The sequence below is a fragment of the Pelodiscus sinensis genome, chromosome 11 (genome assembly GCF_052426305.1).
Source record: "Pelodiscus sinensis isolate ZL-2025 chromosome 11, ASM5242630v1, whole genome shotgun sequence".
Classification (NCBI taxonomy): domain Eukaryota; kingdom Metazoa; phylum Chordata; order Testudines; family Trionychidae; genus Pelodiscus; species Pelodiscus sinensis.
The window spans coordinates 52,690,705-52,708,043 of NC_143062.1; the positions used below are offsets into that span (position 1 = coordinate 52,690,705).

The window sequence follows — 17,339 nt, forward strand, 5'->3', positions numbered from 1 at the left end:
CCCTTCCCCGGGGAGAAAGGCCCCCAGCCAGAGCCGGCCCAGCCCCCTTCCCCGGGGAGAAAGGCCCCCAGCCAGAGCCGACCCAGCCCCCCTTCCCCGGGGAGAAAGGCCCCCAGCCAGAGCCGACCCAGCCCCCCTTCCCCGGGGAGAAAGGCCCCCAGCCAGAGCCGACCCAGCCCCCCTTCCCCGGGGAGAAAGGCCCCCAGCCAGAGCCAGCCCAGCCCCCCTTCCCCGGGGAGAAAGGCCCCCAGCCAGAGCCAGCCCAGCCCCCCTTCCCCGGGGAGAAAGGCCCCCAGCCAGAGCCGGTCCAGCCCCCCTTCCCCGGGGAGAAAGGCCCCCAGCCAGAGCCAGCCCAGCCCCCTTCCCCGGGGAGAAAGGCCCCCAGCCAGAGCCGGCCCAGCCCCCTTCCCCGGGGAGAAAGGCCCCCAGCCAGAGCCGACCCAGCCCCCTTCCCCGGGGAGAAAGGCCCCCAGCCAGAGCCGACCCAGCCCCCCTTCCCCGGGGAGAAAGGCCCCCAGCCAGAGCCAGCCCAGCCCCCCTTCCCCGGGGAGAAAGGCCCCCAGCCAGAGCCGACCCAGCCCCCTTCCCCGGGGAGAAAGGCCCCCAGCCAGAGCCGACCCAGCCCCCCTTCCCCGGGGAGAAAGGCCCCCAGCCAGAGCCGACCCAGCCCCCCTTCCCCGGGGAGAAAGGCCCCCAGCCAGAGCCGACCCAGCCCCCTTCCCCGGGGAGAAAGGCCCCCAGCCAGAGCCGGCCCAGCCCCCCTTCCCTGGGGAGAAAGGCCCCCAGCCAGAGCCGACCCAGCCCCCTTCCCCGGGGAGAAAGGCCCCCAGCCAGAGCCGGCCCAGCCCCCTTCCCCGGGGAGAAAGGCCCCCAGCCAGAGCCGACCCAGCCCCCCTTCCCCGGGGAGAAAGGCCCCCAGCCAGAGCCGGCCCAGCCCCCTTCCCCGGGGAGCAGGGCCCTCAGCCAGAGCCGGCCCAGCCCCCTTCCCTGGGGAGAAAGGCCCCCAGCCAGAGCCGGCCCAGCCCCCTTCCCCGGGGAGAAAGGCCCCCAGCCAGAGCCGACCCAGCCCCCCTTCCCCGGGGAGAAAGGCCCCCAGCCAGAGCCGACCCAGCCCCCTTCCCCGGGGAGAAAGGCCCCCAGCCAGAGCCGGCCCAGCCCCCCTTCCCCGGGGAGAAAGGCCCCCAGCCAGAGCCGGCCCAGCCCCCCTTCCCCGGGGAGAAAGGCCCCCAGCCAGAGCCGGTCCAGCCCCCTTCCCCAGGGAGAAAGGCCCCCAGCCAGAGCCGGTCCAGCCCCCTTCCCCAGGGAGAAAGGCCCCCAGCCAGAGCCGGCCCAGCCCCCCTTCCCCGGGGAGAAAGGCCCCCAGCCAGAGCCGGCCCAGCCCCCCTTCCCCGGGGAGAAAGGCCCCCAGCCAGAGCCGACCCAGCCCCCCTTCCCCGGGGAGAAAGGCCCCCAGCCAGTGCCGGTCCAGCCCCCTTCCCCAGGGAGCAGGGCCCTCAGCCAGAGCCGGTCCAGCCCCCCTTCCCCAGGGAGCAGGGCCCTCAGCCAGAGCCGGTCCAGCCCCCTTCCCCAGGGAGCAGGGCCCTCAGCCAGAGCCGGTCCAGCCCCCCTTCCCCAGGGAGCAGGGCCCTCAGCCAGGCCAGCCCAGCCCCCTTCCCCGGGGAGAAAGGCCCCCAGCCAGAGCCGACCCAGCCCCCTTCCCCGGGGAGAAAGGCCCCCAGCCAGAGCCGGCCCAGCCCCCCTTCCCCGGGGAGAAAGGCCCCCAGCCAGAGCCAGCCCAGCCCCCCTTCCCCGGGGAGAAAGGCCCCCAGCCAGAGCCGACCCAGCCCCCCTTCCCCGGGGAGAAAGGCCCCCAGCCAGAGCCGACCCAGCCCCCCTTCCCCGGGGAGAAAGGCCCCCAGCCAGAGCCGGCCCAGCCCCCCTTCCCCGGGGAGAAAGGCCCCCAGCCAGAGCCGGCCCAGCCCCCCTTCCCCGGGGAGAAAGGCCCCCAGCCAGAGCCGACCCAGCCCCCCTTCCCCAGGGAGAAAGGCCCCCAGCCAGAGCCGACCCAGCCCCCCTTCCCTGGGGAGAAAGGCCCCCAGCCAGAGCCAGCCCAGCCCCCTTCCCTGGGGAGAAAGGCCCCCAGCCAGAGCCGACCCAGCCCCCCTTCCCCAGGGAGCAGGGCCCCCAGCCAGAGCCGACCCAGCCCCCCTTCCCTGGGGAGAAAGGCCCCCAGCCAGAGCCGACCCAGCCCCCTTCCCCGGGGAGAAAGGCCCCCAGCCAGAGCCGGCCCAGCCCCCCTTCCCCGGGGAGAAAGGCCCCCAGCCAGAGCCGACCCAGCCCCCCTTCCCCGGGGAGAAAGGCCCCCAGCCAGAGCCGACCCAGCCCCCTTCCCCGGGGAGAAAGGCCCCCAGCCAGAGCCGACCCAGCCCCCTTCCCCGGGGAGAAAGGCCCCCAGCCAGAGCCGACCCAGCCCCCCTTCCCCGGGGAGAAAGGCCCCCAGCCAGAGCCAGCCCAGCCCCCCTTCCCTGGGGAGAAAGGCCCCCAGCCAGAGCCGACCCAGCCCCCCTTCCCTGGGGAGAAAGGCCCCCAGCCAGAGCCGACCTAGCCCCCCTTTCCCGGGGAGAAAGGCCCCCAGCCAGAGCCGGCCCAGCCCCCCTTCCCTGGGGAGAAAGGCCCCCAGCCAGAGCCGACCTAGCCCCCCTTCCCCGGGGAGAAAGGCCCCCAGCCAGAGCCGGCCCAGCCCCCTTCCCCGGGGAGAAAGGCCCCCAGCCAGAGCCAGCCCAGCCCCCCTTCCCTGGGGAGAAAGGCCCCCAGCCAGAGCCGGCCCAGCCCCCTTCCCCGGGGAGAAAGGCCCCCAGCCAGAGCCGACCCAGCCCCCTTCCCCAGGGAGAAAGGCCCCCAGCCAGAGCCGGCCCAGCCCCCCTTCCCCGGGGAGAAAGGCCCCCAGCCAGAGCCGGCCCAGCCCCCTTCCCTGGGGAGAAAGGCCCCCAGCCAGAGCCGACCCAGCCCCCCTTCCCTGGGGAGAAAGGCCCCCAGCCAGAGCCGGCCCAGCCCCCTTCCCCGGGGAGAGAGGCCCCCAGCCAGAGCCGACCCAGCCCCCCTTCCCCGGGGAGAAAGGCCCCCAGCCAGAGCCGGCCCAGCCCCCTTCCCCGGGGAGAAAGGCCCCCAGCCAGAGCCGACCCAGCCCCCCTTCCCCGGGGAGAAAGGCCCCCAGCCAGAGCCGGTCCAGCCCCCCTTCCCCGGGAAGAAAGGCCCCCAGCCAGAGCCGACCCAGCCCCCCTTCCCCGGGGAGAAAGGCCCCCAGCCAGAGCCGGTCCAGCCCCCCTTCCCCGGGGAGAAAGGCCCCCAGCCAGAGCCGGCCCAGCCCCCCTTCCCTGGGGAGAAAGGCCCCCAGCCAGAGCCGGTCCAGCCCCCCTTCCCCGGGGAGAAAGGCCCCCAGCCAGAGCCGACCCAGCCCCCTTCCCCGGGGAGAAAGGCCCCCAGCCAGAGCCGACCCAGCCCCCCTTCCCCGGGGAGAAAGGCCCCCAGCCAGAGCCGGCCCAGCCCCCCTTCCCCGGGGAGAAAGCCCCCAGCCAGAGCCGGCCCAGCCCCCTTCCCCGGGGAGAAAGGCCCCCAGCCAGAGCCGGCCCAGCCCCCCTTGTCTGGTAGGGCCTGGAGCTGACCCCCTTCCACGTACCACGGTGCGGTTGGGGCGGGCGAGCGGGCGGGGCAGCCGGACCTCGATGGCGACGCAGCGGGAGGAGGCGTAGGTGTGGGCCGAGAGCAGCAGGGAGCTCAGCAGGGGCCCTGGGAGACAGGAGCAAAGGGCTGTGAGTGGCGGGGGGGGGGGGCGCCGGGCCGGTGCCACCGCGCTGCCCACGGGCCCTCACCGCTGTCCAGGTGCTGCGGGGCGTCCGTCCTGGGCCCGTCTCCGATCCCCTGCCCTGCCGCCACCTCCTGGGGCCCTGGAAGAGAGAGAGCCGCTGCCCAGCTGCGCCCCACAGGCGCCCAGCCAGGCCCACTCACCCCTCTGGCACCAGGCCAGGCTGGGGGCCCAGGGCTGAAGCGGGGCGCGGACAATGCTGCCCTGGGGGCACCGCTCTGCCCAGCGGCTCTCACCCAGCACAGCCAGCTGCACCTCCACCCGCACGCAGGGCGAGCAGTCCCAGGCCTCCGCACAGCGCACCACGGTCTCCATCCTCATGCGGGTCGGCACCAGCACGGGCCCCGAGGCCGGGACCTCGGCCCCTGGGCTGCACAGCGCGTCCGCCTCTGCCAGGGAAGAGATCCCGCCTGTGGGCACGCCCAGGAACACAGCAGGGGCCCTGCGCCCACTCGCCAGACACAGGGCTGGGCGTGGGCCGAGAACCCACCTTGTTAGCATCTGGGGGCAGGGACTGAGGCTGACGCACCCTCGTTCATCGTTATTTGGTCTGTCTGGCCCCCACTGCCTATTGTCTCTGGCCAGTGGGCGTGGGGGCGCCTGGCACACTCCCCCCGTGGCCCTGGGGGCGCCTGGCACACTCCCCCCGTGGCCCTGGGGTCACCTGACACACTCCCCCCATCGGTGTGGGGTCACCTGACACACTCCCCCCATGGCCCTGGGCTCGCCTGGCACACTCCCCCCGTGGCCCTGGGGTCGCCTGGCACACTCCCCCCGTGGCCCTGGGGTCACCTGACACACTCCCCCCATCGGTGTGGGGTCACCTGACACACTCCCCCCGTGGCCCTGGGGTCGCCTGGCACACTCCCCCCGTGGCCCTGGGGTCGCCTGGCACACTCCCCCCGTGGCCCTGGGGTCACCTGACACACTCCCCCCATCGGTGTGGGGTCACCTGACACACTCCCCCCGTGGCCCTGGGGTCGCCTGGCACACTCCCCCCGTGGCCCTGGGGTCGCCTGGCACACTCCCCCCGTGGCCCTGGGGGCGCCTGGCACACTCCCCCCGTGGCCCTGGGGGCGCCTGGCACGCTCCCCCCGTGGCCCTGGGGTCGCCTGGCACGCTCCCCCCGTGGCCCTGGGGGCGCCTGGCACGCTCCCCCCGTGGCCCTGGGGTCGCCTGGCACGCTCCCCCCGTGGCCCTGGGGTCGCCTGGCACGCTCCCCCCGTGGCCCTGGGGTCACCTGGCACGCTCCCCCCGTGGCCCTGGGGTCGCCTGGCACGCTCCCCCCGTGGCCCTGGGGTCGCCTGGCACGCTCCCCCCGTGGCCCTGGGGTCGCCTGGCACGCTCCCCCCGTGGCCCTGGGGTCGCCTGGCACACTCCCCCCGTGGCCCTGGGGGCGCCTGGCACGCTCCCCCCGTGGCCCTGGGGGCGCCTGGCACGCTCCCCCCGTGGCCCTGGGGTCGCCTGGCACACTCCCCCCGTGGCCCTGGGGGCGCCTGGCACACTCCCCCCGTGGCCCTGGGGTCGCCTGGCACACTCCCCCCGTGGCCCTGGGGGTGCCTGGCACACTCTCTAGGTAGCAAAGTCTCCAAGGGACTCTGCCTGTCTGCAGGCACCGGAGCATGGAGCGGGGAGCCAGCCCCTTGCTGTGGGGCAGGAGGGGCAGACACCGGACAGGGTCCTGCCTGCCCCCGCCCCAGAGGTGGCGCTAACACAGGGCACTTACCCAGCAGCCGGCAGGACAGGCCCTGCAGCGGAAGAAGAGAAAGATCAGGAAGAAACCAGGCCCTCCCCATTGACACACTGCCTCGGCAGCATGGAGCCCCCCCGCCAGCGCCCGCTGCTGGGACCCCCCCACCAGGGCCCTGCCCCCCGCCAGTACTCACTGCTGGGACCCCCCCCCAGGGCCCTGCCTCCCCTCCAGTACTCACTGCTGGGACCCCCCCACCAGGGCCCTGCCCCCCTCCAGTACTCACTGTTGGGACCCCCCCACCAGGGCCCTGCCCCCCTCCAGTACTCACTGCTGGGACCCCCCCACCAGGGCCCTGCCCCCCGCCAGTACTCACTGCTGGGACCCCCCCACCAGGGCCCTGCCCCCCTCCAGTACTCACTGCTGGGACCCCCCCACCAGGGCCCTGCCCCCCCGCCAGTACTCACTGCTGGGACCCCCCCACCAGGGCCCTGCCCCCCCGCCAGTACTCACTGCTGGGACCCCCCCACCAGGGCCCTGCCCCCCTCCAGTACTCACTGCTGGGACCCCCCCACCAGGGCCCTGCCCCCCTCCAGTACTCACTGCTGGGACCCCCCCACCAGGGCCGGGACCCCCCGCCAGTACTCACTGCTGGGACCCCCCCACCAGGGCCCTGCCCCCCTCCAGTACTCACTGCTGGGACCCCCCCACCAGGGCCCTGCCCCCCCCGCCAGTACTCACTGCTGGGACCCCCCCACCAGGGCCCTGCCCCCCGCCAGTACTCACTGCTGGGACCCCCCCCCAGGGCCCTGCCTCCCCTCCAGTACTCACTGCTGGGACCCCCCCACCAGGGCCCTGCCCCCCTCCAGTACTCACTGCTGGGACCCCCCCACCAGGGCCCTGCCCCCCTCCAGTACTCACTGCTGGGACCCCCCCACCAGGGCCCTGCCCCCCCCGCCAGTACTCACTGCTGGGACCCCCCCACCAGGGCCCTGCCCCCCCGCCAGTACTCACTGCTGGGACCCCCCCACCAGGGCCCTGCCCCCCTCCAGTACTCACTGCTGGGACCCCCCCACCAGGGCCCTGCCCCCCTCCAGTACTCACTGCTGGGACCCCCCCACCAGGGCCGGGACCCCCCGCCAGTACTCACTGCTGGGACCCCCCCACCAGGGCCCTGCCCCCCTCCAGTACTCACTGCTGGGACCCCCCCACCAGGGCCCTGCCCCCCCGCCAGTACTCACTGCTGGGACCCCCCCACCAGGGCCCTGCCCCCCTCCAGTACTCACTGCTGGGACCCCCCCACCAGGGCCCTGCCCCCCTCCAGTACTCACTGCTGGGACCCCCCCACCAGGGCTCTGCCCCCCGCCAGTACTCACTGCTGGGACCCCCCCACCAGGGCCCTGCCCCCCCGCCAGTACTCACTGCTGGGACCCCCCCACCAGGGCCCTGCCCCCCTCCAGTACTCACTGCTGGGACCCCCCCACCAGGGCCCTGCCCCCCTCCAGTACTCACTGCTGGGACCCCCCCACCAGGGCCCTGCCCCCCTCCAGTACTCACTGCTGGGACCCCCCCACCAGGGCCCTGCCCCCCTCCAGTACTCACTGCTGGGACCCCCCCACCAGGGCCCTGCCCCCCTCCAGTACTCACTGCTGGGACCCCCCCACCAGGGCCCTGCCCCCCTCCAGTACTCACTGCTGGGACCCCCCCACCAGGGCCCTGCCCCCCTCCAGTACTCACTGCTGGGACCCCCCCACCAGGGCCCTGCCCCCCTCCAGTACTCACTGCTGGGACCCCCCCACCAGGGCCCTGCCCCCCTCCAGTACTCACTGCTGGGACCCCCCCACCAGGGCCGGGACCCCCCGCCAGTACTCACTGCTGGGACCCCCCCACCAGGGCCCTGCCCCCCTCCAGTACTCACTGCTGGGACCCCCCCACCAGGGCCCTGCCCCCCCGCCAGTACTCACTGCTGGGACCCCCCCCCAGGGCCCTGCACCCCCGCCAGTACTCACTGCTGGGACCCCCCCCCAGGGCCCTGCACCCCCGCCAGTACTCACTGCTGGGACCCCCCCACCAGGGCCCTGCCCCCCTCCAGTACTCACTGCTGGGACCCCCCCACCAGGGCCCTGCCCCCCCGCCAGTACTCACTGCTGGGACCCCCCCACCAGGGCCCTGCCCCCCTCCAGTACTCACTGCTGGGACCCCCCCACCAGGGCCCTGCCCCCCTCCAGTACTCACTGCTGGGACCCCCCCACCAGGGCCCTGCCCCCCTCCAGTACTCACTGCTGGGACCCCCCCACCAGGGCCGGGACCCCCCTCCAGTACTCACTGCTGGGACCCCCCCACCAGGGCCCTGCCCCCCTCCAGTACTCACTGCTGGGACCCCCCCACCAGGGCCCTGCCCCCCTCCAGTACTCACTGCTGGGACCCCCCCACCAGGGCCCTGCCCCCCCTCCAGTACTCACTGCTGGGACCCCCCCACCAGGGCCCTGCCCCCCTCCAGTACTCACTGCTGGGACCCCCCCACCAGGGCCCTGCCCCCCTCCAGTACTCACTGCTGGGACCCCCCCACCAGGGCCCTGCCCCCCTCCAGTACTCACTGCTGGGACCCCCCCACCAGGGCCCTGCCCCCCTCCAGTACTCACTGCTGGGACCCCCCCACCAGGGCCCTGCCCCCCGCCAGTACTCACTGCTGGGACCCCCCCACCAGGGCCCTGCCCCCCCGCCAGTACTCACTGCTGGGACCCCCCCACCAGGGCCCTGCCCCCCTCCAGTACTCACTGCTGGGACCCCCCCACCAGGGCCCTGCCCCCCTCCAGTACTCACTGCTGGGACCCCCCCACCAGGGCCGGGACCCCCCGCCAGTACTCACTGCTGGGACCCCCCCACCAGGGCCCTGCCCCCCTCCAGTACTCACTGCTGGGACCCCCCCACCAGGGCCCTGCCCCCCCGCCAGTACTCACTGCTGGGACCCCCCCACCAGGGCTCTGCCCCCCGCCAGTACTCACTGCTGGGACCCCCCCACCAGGGCCGGGACCCCCCGCCAGTACTCACTGCTGGGACCCCCCCACCAGGGCCCTGCCCCCCTCCAGTACTCACTGCTGGGACCCCCCCACCAGGGCCCTGCCCCCCTCCAGTACTCACTGCTGGGACCCCCCCACCAGGGCTCTGCCCCCCGCCAGTACTCACTGCTGGGACCCCCCCACCAGGGCCCTGCCCCCCCGCCAGTACTCACTGCTGGGACCCCCCCACCAGGGCCCTGCCCCCCTCCAGTACTCACTGCTGGGACCCCCCCACCAGGGCCCTGCCCCCCTCCAGTACTCACTGCTGGGACCCCCCCACCAGGGCCCTGCCCCCCCTCCAGTACTCACTGCTGGGACCCCCCCACCAGGGCCCTGCCCCCCTCCAGTACTCACTGCTGGGACCCCCCCACCAGGGCCCCCCCCCCCCTCCAGTACTCACTGCTGGGACCCCCCCACCAGGGCCCTGCCCCCCTCCAGTACTCACTGCTGGGACCCCCCCACCAGGGCCCTGCCCCCCTCCAGTACTCACTGCTGGGACCCCCCCACCAGGGCCCTGCCCCCCTCCAGTACTCACTGCTGGGACCCCCCCACCAGGGCCCTGCCCCCTGCTAGTACTCACTGCTGGGACCCCCCCACCAGGGCCCTGCCCCCCCGCCAGTACTCACTGCTGGGACCCCCCCACCAGGGCCCTGCCCCCCTCCAGTACTCACTGCTGGGACCCCCCCACCAGGGCCCTGCCCCCCTCCAGTACTCACTGCTGGGACCCCCCCACCAGGGCCCTGCCCCCCTCCAGTACTCACTGCTGGGACCCCCCCACCAGGGCCCTGCCCCCCGCCAGTACTCACTGCTGGGACCCCCCCACCAGGGCCCTGCCCCCCTGCTAGTACTCACTGCTGGGACCCCCCCACCAGGGCCCTGCCCCCCTCCAGTACTCACTGCTGGGACCCCCCCACCAGGGCCCTGCCCCCCTGCTAGTACTCACTGCTGGGACCCCCCCACCAGGGCCCTGCCCCCCTCCAGTACTCACTGCTGGGACCCCCCCACCAGGGCCCTGCCCCCCTGCTAGTACTCACTGCTGGGACCCCCCCACCAGGGCCCTGCCCCCCTCCAGTACTCACTGCTGGGACCCCCCCACCAGGGCCCTGCCCCCCCGCTAGTACTCACTGCTGGGACCCCCCCACCAGGGCCCTGCCCCCCTCCAGTACTCACTGCTGGGACCCCCCCACCAGGGCCCTGCCCCCCCGCCAGTACTCACTGCTGGGACCCCCCCACCAGGGCCCTGCCCCCCTCCAGTACTCACTGCTGGGACCCCCCCACCAGGGCCCTGCCCCCCCGCCAGTACTCACTGCTGGGAGCGCCCCCCAGCCAGCACCCTGCCCCCACAGCACCCCCTGCTGGGTGGGGCAGGAGCTGCAGTAGGCAATGGCTCCAGGCAGCACAGACTCTGGAGGGAGGGGGCTCCGCGGGTGCCAAAGCAGGGGTCAGCATCACCCCTGCTGCTCCCCCACAGAAGGCAACTGAGCCAGGGGTAGCCTGAGCCCCACAGCCTGGCCCTGGCCCCGCGGACTCCCCGCTCCAAGCAAGCTGCCTGCATCCGGCCCCGTCTCCATGGCCATGCTAGCAGGCCTGGCTGGATTGTCAGCTGAGCAAACAGCCCCCCACCCGGAGCACGCACGGCCCCCCCCGCCCAGCCCCCCCACCCAGCCCCCCCGCCCAGTGCCCGCACAGCCCCCCCGCCCAGCCCCCCCGCCCAGTGCCCGCCCAGCCCCCCCGCCCAGCCCCCCGCCCAGTGCCCGCACAGCCCCCCCCGCCCAGCCCCCCCGCCCAGTGCCCGCACAACCCCCCCCGGCCAGCCCCCCCCCCCGCCCAGTGCCCGCACAGCCCCCCCCGCCCAGTGCCTGCACAGCCCCCCCCGCCCAGCCCCCCCGCCCAGTGCCCGCACAGCCCCCCCGCCCAGCCCCCCCCGCCCAGTGCCCGCACAGCCCCCCCCGCCCAGCCCCCCCGCCCAGTGCCCGCACAGCCCCCCCGCCCAGCCCCCCCGCCCAGTGCCCGCACAGCCCCCCCGCCCAGCCCCCCCCAGTGCCCGCACAGCCCCCCCCGCCCAGCCCCCCCCCACCCAGTGCCCGCACAGCCCCCCCCGCCCAGCCCCCCCCCAGCCCCCCCCGCCCAGTGCCCGCACGCCCCCCCGCCCAGCCCCCCCGCCCAGTGCCTGCACAGCCCCCCCGCCCAGCCCCCCCCGCCCAGTGCCTGCACAGCACCCCCCGCCCAGCCCCCCCCGCCCAGTGCCCGCACGGCCCCCCCCCGCCCAGCCCCCCCGCCCAGTGCCCGCACAGCCCCCCCCGCCCAGCCCCCCCGCCCAGTGCCCGCACAGCCCCCCCCGCCCAGCCCCCCCGCCCAGCCCCCCCCACCCAGTGCCTGCACAGCCCCCCCCGCCCAGCCCCCCCGCCCAGTACCTGCACAGCCCCCCCCGCCCAGCCCCACCCACCCAGTGCCCGCACAACCCCCCCGCCCAGCCCCCCCGCCCAGTGCCCGCACCCCCCCCCGGCCAGCCCCCCCGCCCAGTGCCCGCACGGCCCCCCCCCGCCCAGTGCCCGCACAACCCCCCCCGCCCAGCCCCCCCGCCCAGTGCCCGAACAGCCCCCCCCGCCCAGCCCCCCCCACCCAGTGCCCGCACAGCCCCCCCCGCCCAGCCCCCCCCACCCAGTGCCTGCACAGCCCCCCCCGCCCAGCCCCCCCGCCCAGTGCCCGCACAGCCCCCCCCCCCGGCCAGCCCCCCCGCCCAGCCCCCCCGCCCAGTGCCCGCACGGCCCCCCCCGCCCAGCCCCCCCCACCCAGTGCCCGCACAGCCCCCCCCGCCCAGCCCCCCCCACCCAGTGCCCGCACAGCCCCCCCCGCCCAGCCCCCCCCACCCAGTGCCCGCACAGCCCCCCCCGCCCAGCCCCCCCGCCCAGTGCCCGCACAGCCCCCCCCGCCCAGTCCCCCCGCCCAGTACCTGCACAGCCCGCCCCTGCCCAGCCGCCGCCCGCACAGCCCCCCCCACACACACACACAGGCCCGGGGGTGCTCAGGCGGGGGGGGCTACCCGCTGACGCAGACCCCCACAGACCCGGGGGCGCTCAGGCGGGGGGGCTACCCGCTGACACAGACCCCCACAGACCCGGGGGTGCTCAGGCGGGGGAGCTACCCGCTGACACAGACCCCCACAGGCCCGGGGGCGCTCAGGCGGGGGAGCTACCCGCTGACACAGACCCCCACAGACCCGGGGGCGCTCAGGCGGGGGAGCTACCCGCTGACACAGACCCCCACAGGCCCGGGGGCGCTCAGGCGGGGGAGCTACCCGCTGACGCAGACCCCCACAGACCCGGGGGCGCTCAGGCGGGGGAGCTACCCGCTGACACAGACCCCCACAGGCCCGGGGGCGCTCAGGCGGGGGGGGCTACCCGCTGACACAGACCCCCACAGACCCGGGGGTGCTCAGGCGGGGGGGGCTACCCGCTGACACAGACCCCCACAGGCCCGGGGGCGCTCAGGCAGGGGAGCTACCCGCTGACGCAGACCCCCACAGGCCCAGGGGTGCTCAGGCGGGGGAGCTACCCGCTGACACAGACCCCCACAGACCCGGGGGCGCTCAGGCGGGGGAGCTACCCGCTGACACAGACCCCCACAGACCCGGGGGCGCTCAGGCGGGGGAGCTACCCGCTGACACAGACCCCCACAGGCCCGGGGGCGCTCAGGCGGGGGAGCTACCCGCTGACACAGACCCCCACAGACCCGGGGGCGCTCAGGCGGGGGAGCTACCCGCTGACGCAGACCCCCACAGGCCCGGGGGCGCTCAGGCGGGGGAGCTACCCGCTGACACAGACCCCCACAGGCCCGGGGGCGCTCAGGCGGGGGAGCTACCCGCTGACACAGACCCCCACAGGCCCGGGGGCGCTCAGGCGGGGGAGCTACCCGCTGACACAGACCCCCACAGACCCGGGGGCGCTCAGGCGGGGGAGCTACCCGCTGACGCAGACCCCCACAGGCCCGGGGGCGCTCAGGCGGGGGGGCTACCCACTGACACAGACCCCCACAGGCCCGGGGGCGCTCAGGCGGGGGGGCTACCCGCTGACACAGACCCCCACAGGCCCAGGGGTGCTCAGGCGGGGGAGCTACCCGCTGACGCAGACCCCCACAGGCCCGGGGGTGCTCAGGCGGGGGGGCTACCCGCTGACACAGACCCCCACAGGCCCGGGGGTGCTCAGGCGGGGGGAGCTACCCGCTGACACAGACCCCCACAGACCCGGGGGCGCTCAGGCGGGGGGGCTACCCGCTGACACAGACCCCCCCAGGTCCGGGGGTGCTCAGGCGGGGGAGCTACCCGCTGACACAGACCCCCACAGGCCCGGGGGTGCTCAGGCGGGGGGAGCTACCCGCTGACACAGACCCCCACAGGCCCGGGGGCGCTCAGGCGGGGGAGCTACCCGCTGACACAGACCCCCACAGGCCCAGGGGTGCTCAGGCGGGGGGAGCTACCCGCTGACACAGACCCCCACAGGTCCGGGGGCGCTCAGGCGGGGGAGCTACCCGCTGACACAGACCCCCACAGGCCCAGGGGTGCTCAGGCGGGGGAGCTACCCGCTGACACAGACCCCCACAGGCCCGGGGGTGCTCAGGCGGGGGGGCTACCCGCTGACACAGACCCCCACAGGCCCGGGGGCGCTCAGGCGGGGGGGGCTACCCGCTGACACAGACCCCCACAGACCCGGGGGTGCTCAGGCGGGGGGGGCTACCCGCTGACACAGACCCCCACAGGCCCGGGGGCGCTCAGGCGGGGGGGCTACCCGCTGACACAGACCCCCACAGGCCCGGGGGCGCTCAGGCGGGGGGGGCTACCCGCTGACACAGACCCCCACAGACCCGGGGGTGCTCAGGCGGGGGGGGCTACCAGCTGACACAGACCCCCACAGACCCGGGGGCGCTCAGGCGGGGGAGCTACCCGCTGACACAGACCCCCACAGACCCGGGGGTGCTCAGGCGGGGGAGCTACCCGCTGACACAGACCCCCACAGACCCGGGGGCGCTCAGGCGGGGGGGGCTACCAGCTGACACAGACCCCCACAGACCCGGGGGCGCTCAGGCGGGGGGGGCTACCAGCTGACGCAGACCCCCACAGACCCGGGGGCGCTCAGGCGGGGGAGCTACCCGCTGACGCAGACCCCCACAGGCCCAGGGGTGCTCAGGCGGGGGAGCTACCCGCTGACGCAGACCCCCCCAGGTCCGGGGGTGCTCAGGCGGGGGAGCTACCCGCTGACACAGACCCCCACAGGCCCAGGGGTGCTCAGGCGGGGGAGCTACCCGCTGACACAGACCCCCACAGGCCCAGGGGTGCTCAGGCGGGGGAGCTACCCGCTGACACAGACCCCCCCATGTCCGGGGGTGCTCAGGCGGGGGAGCTACCCGCTGACACAGACCCCCACAGGCCCAGGGGTGCTCAGGCGGGGGAGCTACCCGCTGACACAGACCCCCACAGGCCCAGGGGTGCTCAGGCGGGGGAGCTACCCGCTGACACAGACCCCCACAGGCCCAGGGGTGCTCAGGCGGGGGAGCTACCCGCTGACACAGACCCCCACAGGCCCGGGGGTGCTCAGGCGGGGGAGCTACCCGCTGACACAGACCCCCCCAGGTCCGGGGGTGCTCAGGCAGGGGAGCTACCCGCTGACGCAGACCCCCACAGGCCCGGGGGTGCTCAGGCGGGGGAGCTACCCGCTGACGCAGACCCCCACAGGCCCGGGGGCGCTCAGGCGGGGGAGCTACCCGCTGACGCAGACCCCCACAGGCCCGGGGGTGCTCAGGCGGGGGGGGCTACCAGCTGACACAGACCCCCCCAGGTCCGGGGGCGCTCAGGCGGGGGAGCTACCCGCTGACACAGACCCCCACAGGCCCAGGGGTGCTCAGGCGGGGGAGCTACCCGCTGACACAGACCCCCCCAGGTCCGGGGGCGCTCAGGCGGGGGAGCTACCCACTGACGCAGACCCCCACAGGCCCGGGGGCGCTCAGGCGGGGGGGCTACCCGCTGACACAGACCCCCCCAGGTCCGGGGGTGCTCAGGCAGGGGAGCTACCCGCTGACGCAGACCCCCACAGGCCCGGGGGTGCTCAGGCGGGGGGGCTACCCGCTGACACAGACCCCCACAGGCCCGGGGGCGCTCAGGCGGGGGGGCTACCCGCTGACACAGACCCCCCCAGGTCCGGGGGTGCTCAGGCAGGGGAGCTACCCGCTGACGCAGACCCCCACAGGCCCGGGGGTGCTCAGGCGGGGGGAGCTACCCGCTGACACAGACCCCCCAGGTCCGGGGGTGCTCAGGCAGGGGAGCTACCCGCTGACGCAGACCCCCACAGGCCCGGGGGCGCTCAGGCGGGGGGGCTACCCGCTGACACAGACCCCCCAGGTCCGGGGGTGCTCAGGCGGGGGGAGCTACCCGCTGACGCAGACCCCCACAGGCCCGGGGGTGCTCAGGCGGGGGGGCTACCCGCTGACACAGACCCCCACAGGCCCGGGGGTGCTCAGGCAGGGGAGCTACCCGCTGACACAGACCCCCACAGACCCGGGGGTGCTCAGGCAGGGGAGCTACCCGCTGACACAGACCCCCACAGGCCCGGGGGTGCTCAGGCGGGGGGGCTACCCGCTGACACAGACCCCCCCAGGTCCGGGGGTGCTCAGGCAGGGGGGCTACCCGCTGACACAGACCCCCCCAGGTCCGGGGGTGCTCAGGCGGGGGGGGCTACCAGCTGACACAGACCCCCCCAGGTCCGGGGGTGCTCAGGCGGGGGGGGCTACCCGCTGACACAGACCCCCCCAGGTCCGGGGGTGCTCAGGCAGGGGAGCTACCCGCTGACACAGACCCCCCAGGTCCGGGGGTGCTCAGGCGGGGGGGGGCTACCCGCTGACACAGACCCCCCCAGGTCCGGGGGTGCTCAGGCAGGGGAGCTACCCGCTGACACAGACCCCCCCAGGTCCGGGGGTGCTCAGGCGGGGGGGGCTACCCGCTGACACAGACCCCCCCAGGTCCGGGGGTGCTCAGGCGGGGGGGGCTACCCGCTGACACAGACCCCCCAGGTCCGGGCACACTCAGGCTAGGCCCGGCCCTGGGAGATAACTGGGGTGTTCTCAGGGGGGCCGGCACAGCAGCCCCAGCCCCCCGGCCCAGCCCGCACGCACCTGGGAGCAGTTGACGGAGCTGGGGGGGGCGTGGGGCCCCACTCTGGGCAGGAGCAGGAGGAAAAGCCCGACGCCCACAGCCTGCATTTCCTGGGTCTGCAAGGTCAGCGCAGCGCCAGGGGCTCCTGCCGGCTCCCTGGGCCTGGGGTCCTGCAGGGCACGGCCTGCCCCACAGCAGGGCGCCTGGCTCGGCCTGCCCCACAGCCCCAGCAGAGCCCTGGGCTCCCAGCTGGCTGCGCGGCTCCGTGCTGGGCCGGCCGCACCCTGGGCGCAGTCCCCTCCCCTGGCAAAGGGCAGGTGGGTGCACGCGCTTCCTGCTGCGGCTCCGCACACCTGGGTCCTAGTGCAGCCGGGGCCTGGCCCGCAGAACAAACGCACGTTGCCAGCTGCCAGGGCCCATCCCCGGCCTGGGGGGCAGCTGGCGGGTGACAGGCTGCTGTGGAAAGCCCCACGGGGGAGCAATGATCTCGGGGCCCCCAGCCCCAGGAGCGCCGGGCCCCACTCGGCTTGTCACGCGCGTGGGGAGCCCTGCAGCCTGCCGGGGGCGCTGAGCCAGAGGCCCGCCCAGGTGGGCAGCGCACTCGCTGATTGCTGGTGGTGTGGCACGTGTGACCCCGGGCCTGCCTCAGTTTCCCTGGGCCCTGCGCCAGTAGCGAGGTGGGCTGGGGATGTCCTAGTGTCTCCCCCACTACACAGGGGCGTGGCCAGCCCAGGCCTTCTGCCCGGAAGCAGGACAAAGGCCAGAGGCGGGGAGGCTTGGCTGCCTATGGGGGCAGAGTGGGGGGCGGGGCCTGGGGTGCCCCACACTTCTCAGGGGGCCCACTCTCCCCTGGGGGTGCCGCCCCCCTCTGGGACGGTGCCTCTCAGGGCCTCCAGCTGCCTGGCTCCGCCGTGAGCCCCTCGGGGGGTCCCCTCCCCTGGCTCCAGAGCCTCCCCTCCCAGGGGCTAGCCCAGCCCTGCTCCCCAGCCAGCGCCCAGCAGGAGGGCGATGGAGCTGTGAACAGCAAAGGGGCCCTCAGCCCAGCTGCTCTGAATCTCCCTGCAGCCAGCCGAGTCCTGCCTGCTCTGCTCAGCCCCCCAAGAACAGCCCCAGAACCCCCAGAACCCCCAGCAACAGCCCCTCCCCCATCCATTATCTTCGCCCCAGGTAAGAGAGTCGCCCGGCCCCCCTTCCCCTCCCCTCCCCATCCAATGTTCTCCCCTCGCTGGGACCAGCTGGGCCGGGCGCCAGGGTCCCCTCTGCAGCCCCTTGTCTGCTGTCCGGCCAGAGCCGGCCGTGTGCTCTGAGCAGGGCTGGGGCACCAGGGCACCAGGCACCGTGGCTCCAGTTTTGGGCTGTTCTCTGGAACAAGAACCCCCCCCCCCCATCACATTGAACCAGTAACATCCGGGCACTGAGCCCCCCTGCATGCAGCCCCCCTGAGCCCCCAAACCCCCTCCCCCTTATCACATTGAACCAGTAACATCCGGGCACTGAGCCCCCCTGCATGCAGCCCCCCGAGCCCCCAAACCCCCTCCCCCTTATCACATTGAACCAGTAACATCCGGGCACTGAGCCCCCCTGCATGCAGCCCCCCTGAGCCCCCAA

The 17,339-nt window shown here is 75.2% G+C and overlaps 1 protein-coding gene across 2 annotated transcripts in view; it reads right to left on the reverse strand.

The window, feature by feature from the left end:
• Positions 1–16,027, reverse strand: part of IL17RC (interleukin 17 receptor C) — a 31,673-nt gene extending 15,646 nt beyond the window's left edge. For both annotated transcript variants that reach the window (XM_089781313.1, XM_089781312.1), the window contains exons 1-5: positions 15,752–16,027; positions 5,568–5,589; positions 4,078–4,230; positions 3,849–3,923; positions 3,656–3,765 (exon numbers count right to left, since the gene is read on the reverse strand). In XM_089781313.1, the coding sequence (XP_089637439.1) occupies positions 3,656–3,765; positions 3,849–3,923; positions 4,078–4,230; positions 5,568–5,589; positions 15,752–15,838 (447 nt within the window). In that variant the 5' untranslated portion in view covers positions 15,839–16,027. The remainder of the gene's footprint in view (positions 1–3,655; positions 3,766–3,848; positions 3,924–4,077; positions 4,231–5,567; positions 5,590–15,751) is intronic.
• Between the last annotated feature and the right edge of the window lie 1,312 nt (positions 16,028–17,339).